Raw genomic sequence first — 9,109 nt, 5'->3', positions numbered from 1 at the left:
AAATATAAATTTTGGCAAGGTAGGAGTCATCTTCAGCTAAGAAAATTTTATTGTTCTAACAGGGTGGTTGGCCTTTGAAATGGGTTGCCTCCAGACGTTGTAGAGACAGCTTGATAAGTATATGAATGAAAAGGGCTGAGTTTAAATTTTTTAAATCATTTTAATTTAGTTTTGAGGATGGAACAGCCCAGATGGACCAATAGGTCCCAAAATATTATGTTATTATAACAGTCTCACAGCTGAAAGGGCAAGCATGTTTGGTAGGACGGGGGATTTGAACCCGCAGATTCCGAGTCAAGCACCCTAACTACTTGGCCATTCAACATGAGAGATTAAAACAATTTTTCATAAATGCTCATTTCTGTACAAGTTAAAACATTACAATACTATCAGAATAAGTAACCGATTTATTATGGTCACTATTAACAGCACTTTTTTTTTTTGACAATGTGAGGTTGATATTACATCTAAACTAATAATAAGCAAAAACATTAGTGGAAAAGGGGGGAATGATAGATACAGGCATTTTTCTTTTAATGTGATAATTGTACAGTTTAGTCGTAAAATCAACAATCTTCTCAGAGATTACTTGTAATAATCTGTTTATTTTCACATACTTGGTGATATGGTTGGAACAATTTTGGTATTTTTTATCGTAATATGAAAACATTCACTGAAAAAACTTATTAGCCCAAGCAGTTTCAAAAGCCGTTTTTTTCATTGGGAATGAACATTGATCCTTTAGTGTTAATAAAAAAGATCTTTCTTTAGGTGTAAGCTTAGATCCCTCTGCATTCTCAAAAATTGGACCTTTCTTCAAGAAAGAATCTGAACCCTAGGTATTATCGTAAGGAAATATTTGTCAGAGATAGGCTTAAGATCCTTGGTGTTACCAGACACTAGGTCTTCTAGAAATAAAATCAAGAAAGTTCAAAATCCTTGGTGTTACCAGACAGTAGGTCTTCTTCTGAAGATAAATTCAAGAAAGTTCAAAATCCTTAGCATTCTTCTAGAGATAAACTCAAGAAAGTTCAAGATCCTTGGTGTTCTTTTAGAGATAAATTCAGGAAAGTTTAAGACACTTGGTGTCACCAGACAGTAGGCCTTTTTCTAGAGATGAATTCAGGGCCAAACATTACATTAATGTCCAATGTAAATCATTCAGAACTTGTGTGGATGTTAATCTGTTATGTCTACTGTGTATATTTTGAAACAGAAGTGTACATCAGAAACAAAATGTAGGAAAATAAAATCCTTTATTTTCAAAGAGCTTTAAAGCTATAGAACTAATTATACAAATTATTTTTCATCAGAACCAATAATATATTCTATGTGATTAATTAATAAAACATCCAAACAATTTCTTACATCTTCATATTTTCTATCATAGATTCAAATTAAATGAATATAAAATTCTTTGGTCAACCAAGTGTTCACTTCTTTTTCACAAAGTATTAACCAACTGGCAAATTTGGCAGCATTTTGAATATTCACTTTAATTCACATTGATTTTTGATCAAAGCAAGCAACCTACTTAAAGCAAAACTTTTAAAAAATATTAACTAGTCAACGCTCAGTATATATTACATTGACAACCATCACACAGCAGATCAAACATTACCTAGATTATACAAAAAAAACAAACAGATTTAATTTGGAAAACCTTGTCATAATGTTAGCTACACTGTTAAGGTGGACAGAAACTTTGGTTACTCAGTTAAATATCAGCTACTACTGAAGGGAGATCCAGTATTAGTAACTTAAAATAAATTTATGGTTGTGCTTCCTAGAAACCATTAATCATGTCATCTTGAAATTATGACAAAAAAAACCTACTTTCATGTAGACTAGTAAGTTTGAATACATTAATTAAATATACTGGACCTGGCATACAAACCGAAATTGGTAAAGGAAAACATTTATTATGTTATCTCGTTCTTTTTTTTTGTAGAAATAATCTTTGCAATTCATCTAATTGCAGTATTTCCATCTCAATTGCAAACGACATACATTACTACCATAATACAGTCCTTTTCTTTTGACGTGTGAAGTCAAGTACACAAAACTAGTTACATGTGCTATTTCGTCACATGCATGAAAGGCTATATTCAGTCTCACATCACATTACAATTTTGAACCCTCCTGAGAAAAATAGAAATGTGTTATACACAAAAATGTGTTGAGCAGCATATTAATAGATCTTTAATTCATGAGGTAAACGAAGAAGATTGCAGACAAAGGCAATAAGAGCAAAATGAAATGTTAAGTGAAATCAGAGGAGGAGGAAGAATATACTTGATTCTGAAGAGGATCTTGTTAGAAAGCAAAGAAAACAAATTAAAATTAAAACAAACCTTTTGAATATATCAGTGCTCTATAGCTTTTTTTGTTTATTATAGTTTTGTTAAAATTGGTAACTCTGTAAATACACTGAAAATATTCATAATATTAAAGAGTATATGTTTTCTTGCTATTTTCCTGTCATAATGTATCATTTTAAGCACCTGTGCAATTTGCACACATGGTTTTACTCGTTAAAATAATGGAGAACTAGTAGCATGTTTGTTTCTACATACAAAATTTGTCATGTCCACTGAGGCCTTAATAAAACTCACTTTGATGTATAAATAAACAACATGAATGAAAGAATTGCAGCTTCATCGTAAACCTTGAGATGAATACAACAATTTTAATATACAAACGACAAAAAAATGAAATCATTTTACTAGTACAGTTCACTGTTGACACCAAATATGTTTCAGACATGGTGGATTCTGGTATAGATTCGTAACTTTTGGGTTTTATTCTTTATGTAGCCAGATGATCTTTCCTGCAATCTAATGTTTAAAAACATTTTCAGTTTGCAACTATTACACTTTTCCATAATGTATAAAGAATTTGTGTAATCAATGTCCATTCCCACTACTACTTTGTGTGAGCTGTCACAGAAACTTCCATAAGAGCTTTTGATAAATAATGAACCTGAGTAATATTTGTGGAATTATACAGACATGAGCATGAAATACTGTCCAACAGTATGTAAAAGTTCCAATAGAGATAGACGTGTTTTGATCTACATTCAGGCAGTTAATTTTAATTAATCAAAATATATATAACCATGTGAAATTATGGGAGTTTAAAAGGTTTTTTCTTGATTTAAGGAGAAATGCAGACACATAAAACTAGCATTTGTATAGTTCTTTAAATTACATAAAGTCCACCTTTTCTTCTATAGACATGCATGAATATTTAAGAAAACAAACAAAACTGTAAACTCTCATAATACTAATAAAGATCAAAACATGTTTTTCAAAAATACATTTTAACAAGAACAAATACACCTTTCATAATCAATATTTTTGTGTAGATATATTAATTTTAACCAAAGACTTAAAAATCTTGTACTTAAGTCTGGAAGAATTTACAAAATCTATGGACTGGCATTTAAGACAAGATTTACACCTACAGCATAGATTCTTAATCATATAATAAAAAGTCATATATTGGTACACTGATTACGGTAAACCTTATCCTACACAAAATATAAAATACCAGAATAAACCTAATACTTTTTTTTATAAAATTTATATTTCATATAACTAACATCTTTTCTACTCAATAAATTGTTAATTACAAAATTTTTTTATTAGAAACATAGATCTTTCAAACTAATATTTTGCATAGAGCTATTCCTTAAGAAGGCAGATAACGCTAATGAAAAACTCATTCAATACATCAGTCAGTAGCCAGGATGGGCACCATATAATTTCAGCACACATCATTTATATTGATGCATCCAGATGATGCATCAAACTTAAATATAATATTATAAATTATTGATCTGTAGCAAGGAGAGGCAGAAAATTAAATCTTGTATTGAAATCATTTACTGTTAAAAGGGGGGTACACTTTAGAGAGTAAGGGTGTAAAAATTATGATAAAAAGAGGGCACGTCCCCCCTCAATCCACTAGTGATCACTGTAATTAATACTTACTGAAACATGTTTTCAATAGGACCCATTACATTATAAACAATATTATATTACCCACTGTATCAAACAAAAATTCACTTACTTTATTTATAGAAAAAAAATTATGCATAATTCAACAACGAATACTGGAGTTGAAGATTGAACAAATTGTAAACTTATTCCTGCCTTAAATAATACATTTGATAAATTTACTGCCCTATGGACGGAGAAGAGAGAAATCTGTTAACCCTCATCCCCTGCACATTCTATGCACACATTAATCAAACCCATATAACAAAATCTTGCTCCACTTGTTCTGATCAGATTGAAAAATACAAAACTAATAAACTATGTAAGCAAACATTTCTATTTGGTTTTCACTATTTATGTGATCCTGAAGTTCAATCAAACAAACACGTACTGTCCACTATAGTAGATCATATAAAAAAGAATTCTCTTTTAAATACCAAACTGAAATAGTTTTATATAAAAACAAAATAAACAACAACATCAAGAACTTGATTTTATACAAGAATCATTTAAAACTATGGTAAAAATATATACTCCAATTCTGTCTTCCCAAACTCAAATACCACAAAAAATTCTTTCCTAAATTGATACTTGAAAACTCTGCAGTTAATAAATCATTAAACAAATCCCTATGGTTCTGTGTGTGTAGCACATCTATTAACATTTTGATCATTTTCTATTCTTGATCACAGGAAAAATGCATTAAAACTGTTCATTTACTTTTTATTTATGTGTTTTGTACCTATAAGACCGACACAGTACTTACTCGTCAAGAATCAGACCCAAGTAAATTGTTAGTTTTGTAATATAACAAAGGAAAATAAAGAATTAAAAACTGATAATCATTTTTATTTTATTCTATATGCTATATACAGTGATTTCATCCTTGTACCAATGCAGACATCTACGAACAGCCCTTTCCCAGGTCATCACAACATCTTTGTACTGATCTCTCCAGTTATCGCAAGGTTGGAATACCCGCTCTTCATTACGTAATTCTTCCAGTTCTTCTATGGAACTCCAAATGCCTACCAAATAAAACTTTTCATTACACAATACAACAATAGTAATAATTAATTCCTTTACAATACCATGTACACACACACACGCAAAGAAAAAGAAAGGCAAATTGTAAAACGAAGCTTATCATTATTTTCATAGTAACTGAATAGGCCTTAAACTGTAAATATTACTGCCAACTTTCTTTTTAGACATTTCTTCCTGCAAAAAAAAAGAGCTAATTAATATTCATTAAATGCTAATATATTTACTATTTTAACCAAACAAGTAAAAAAGCAACACAGTTTACTGTGAAACTATTGTCAAACATTAAAAAATGTACTCAGAAAGTTGGAAAATGTTCTTTAGGTACAAAAATATGACTATTTACAATGAAATACAGGAAAACAAATGCAATCCAAAATAAATTTTATCTTATTAAATTTGCTAATGTTTCTCAATACCGATCAACAATTATACAAATGCTCCTAGGCTAATCCTTTTACCATTTTTCAATACTAATAAACACCAACATATAAAACATGCTGTACCAACTGCTAATCCTGCTAGAAATGCAGCTCCTAAGCATGACATGTCCCGCTGCTTTGGTCGATCCACTGGTTGTTCTGTCAAGTCAGCAATCAACTGAACCAAAAAATCATTGTTGGCCACTCCACCATCAACCCTTTTTGAACACAAACAGTGTTTTAACTTAGTGCTGGATATTTTACAATTTACGGAATTCACACTACAAAGATAAGCTTTAGAGTAAACTAATGCAAGTGAAAGCAGGTTAATAGGAATGCACACAAGTCTAATCAAAAGTAAGCTTATAACTTCAAGTTGCCTAAAACTTCACTAAGGGGTTTTAAAGTATAATCATTAAAAAACTACCCTTCTATTCCTTTTTATAACTTATAAGCCCTAGTTAACTTACTACAGCATATGAGAATGAACTAGTAACCATAAAACACAAATGAAACAAATACTAAATATATATAAAAGCTACATTTTTTTCCAAAATATGTAATTTTGTAACCAAGCTGAGTAAATTATGAAATGACTTAAAAATACAATGTATAATTTTGTTATTTATATGAAGAAACTATGAACAGATATAAAATATACAAGTTATCAAATCAGTGGTTAAATGAAGTGTATAAAGATCATATAGTTGTTAGAAATTTTTAATATCTTCACTGTTTTATAAAAATGTATTAAACACTATCTTACTCATATCAATGACTGAAAAAAATCAACAAAATAATTAACATTTTAATTGTTTTATATTCTTGGTTAGAGGAAAAATATCTATTGATATTTACATGTATTTCTAATTTTTATATATTAAAAGAAAGAAAATTAAATAAAAAACCTAGTTTTCATAACACTACATCTTATAAAAATTTCCTCAAAAAGTCTAACATTTACAAGATAATTTGCTTTGTTTGATTTCAAACTGCTGCTTCCTTAAATTTGGGTCTTATTTATGATACTACTACAGAAATATGGATGACTAGAAAAGTCCTATTATGTATAATTTTTTGCATGCAAATATTTTTACCATCTAATCAAGAACCATATTTCCAAAACTCAATCTAAGGCTTACAACAGACATTTCCTTTAACAACTTTTCTGTCATAAAATAATTTTACGGTATTATGAAGGGTTCTATACAAATATTAAACTAACCAATGGTAAACTTCTTATATTTTCCAAGTTTCTATTACTATCTTTCCAATGCAAAATCATAATCACATCATCCAAAGTCATTAAGCTTTTAACCAATTCTGTGTCAGACTTGTTTTGGAAATATATATTTATAAAGCAAAAGTTCCTTTATGATGTATCATATTTCTATACAAAATATACTAATAAATAAATGTTACATATCAGGATTTGTACATGATGTACATTATTTCAATGAATCTACAGAAAAGAATACAAATACTTTTTCCTGAGTTTATGATAGATAACTTAGAATAAATCTGATAGAGATCAGCATAAACATTGTTTCCAATGCCATCTAGTGAGCATTGATTGTAATACAATAACATTTGAATTATTTCAGGCAAAATGATTTAAAATATGGGAAGAAATGGTTTGCTCGAATTAATTTGGACAAATCAGGGAAGGCATTAATAAGCATATTTCACTGTTTAATGCAAGAACAAATTCAAAAAGTTCTTAAAAACAGATTCCAACAAAGCTTTAGTCTTCTACATTTTCCATTAATAGGTAGAGTTTTAGAAAATTGAACGTTAACTTAATATTTTGCACTCAAAATCACTTTTATATCAAAACAACAATAATAATAATAACTTTTTTTACTGCAATTGTGTTATCATAAAAATAAAAGAAAATAATTGTGTGTACTATAGTAAACATAAATGAAGTAATTATACATCAAACTGTATTAGAGAAAGCTGAGATGTATAGCTTTAAAGTACTAGAGGTGTTTACAAAAACCTTAAAAATAATAACTAAGGCTGAAAATTAATAGGCGCAATACCAATCAGTATAATCTTCTGTTCTTTTAGTCAGAAAATTTGTAAAAAAACTATATGCTTCTTTCAAAATACCTCTTCAATGCTTAATCAGTTTAAGACTGAAGCACATTCTTCAATTTATGAATAATTATTTAAATTTTTTAATGTACTTCAAGGTCTGAAAGGTAGAATTACTAACATAATACATGTAATTTACTTGAATTGATAGATACTGAAATTAAACCTAATAATCCAATTGACTCAAATGGGCCACCAAACTATCATTTTTGGTAGTACCAGAAATTAATTCTACTGCACATCAATTAATGTTATAAGAGGTTCAACAGCAAATCTAATTCCAAGTTCAGCTTTTAACTTATGATGAACCTCAATATATAATTTCATGTCTGTTTTGGAATGTTCAAAAATACATAGTGATTTTTTGTTGTATAAGCATAGTTACAAGGTAAACTATCATATTCTATACAAACAGATAATCCAGTGGTAATTAATGTCTAACCTATTTATAACACTACTAAAAAGTCAGTTATAATTTTTGCCACAAAAATTCAGTTATTCATAGTTGTATGAAAATATCTGTCATGTTTAGTGTTTAAAAAAGTTTTATCTTTGTTTAGAAATTAAAATTTGGCCACCTTACTCTTTAATAGTCTTAACTAAGTCAATTTTTGTAACGTGTGAAAAAAATCAGTATTTACATCTTGTGCATCAGTACACGATTGCAAAATTACCATAATATGGTTGTTTTAACTGCAACTCGGATGCAGTTGCCCAAATGTGTCTCAAAGATGCAAGAGGCCCAAGACATGCACAAAACTGATAAAATTTGACCCTTGCTTAATATGGAATATGTCATCACACAAATAATGTTCTAAAAAAGTAGAAAATTAATGCATGTGCATTACTTTATAAACACTAATGGTAGAATGTAAGTTTATGTAATATACTTAAATAAACATGGATTTACAAATTCATTGAGTATAATTCTATTTAACTCTCAAGAGCACTGGACCAATAGCCTTATGCAATGAATCTAAAGAAATGAACAAGACTGAAAGTTATAAATTCATTGAGTATAATTCTATTTAACCCTCAAGAGCACTGGACCTATAGCCTTATGCAATGAATCTAAAACAATGAACAAGACCAAAATTTATAAATTCATTACAATGGCAATATTTCAATTACTTCGAAAGTTGGAATAATAGGAAACACTAGTTCTGATAGTTGATTATTCTCGTCACATTAAATCGTTACTTCATATGACAATAATCAAGATAATCCTTTTGAGATGGGTCACAGGTGAAAGGCCATGTCATCTCATTTGTTGACTCACATTCAAAAGTTTATTGAACTGCTATTTCATGAATTTATGTCAATTTTGGTATCAAATTGTAAATTATAATTCAAATTTTAGTACTATATATTACACAATTTCTTAATTTAAAAGTAAATATTATCAAAACACAGATAAACATCGATTTTTGTGTGTCACGTGGTATTTTCAATGCAGCACTGGTTCAAATTAGATGTTTCTGAAGTCAAAATACTAAGTCTATAGTTTCGAACGAATTAGAAACTCGAATTACCGATAATGAC

The 9,109-nt window shown here is 29.0% G+C and overlaps 1 protein-coding gene across 1 annotated transcript in view; it reads right to left on the bottom strand.

Annotated features, from left to right (window-relative positions):
* Nucleotides 1-1,938: 1,938 nt before the first annotated feature.
* Nucleotides 1,939-9,109, bottom strand: part of LOC106460191 (putative glycerol kinase 5) — a 64,961-nt gene continuing 57,790 nt past the window's right edge. The window contains exons 16-17 of the mRNA XM_013919878.2: nucleotides 5,552-5,685; nucleotides 1,939-5,029 (exon numbers count right to left, since the gene is read on the bottom strand). Coding sequence (XP_013775332.1) covers nucleotides 4,860-5,029; nucleotides 5,552-5,685 — 304 coding nt within the window. The 3' untranslated portion in view covers nucleotides 1,939-4,859. The remainder of the gene's footprint in view (nucleotides 5,030-5,551; nucleotides 5,686-9,109) is intronic.

Source organism: Limulus polyphemus, unplaced genomic scaffold (assembly GCF_000517525.1).
Source record: "Limulus polyphemus unplaced genomic scaffold, Limulus_polyphemus-2.1.2 Scaffold726, whole genome shotgun sequence".
In the NCBI taxonomy this organism is placed as follows: Eukaryota; Metazoa; Arthropoda; class Merostomata; order Xiphosura; family Limulidae; genus Limulus; species Limulus polyphemus.
Note: the sequence above shows the minus strand (reverse complement) of the source record. Positions and strands in the feature narration are given on the sequence as shown.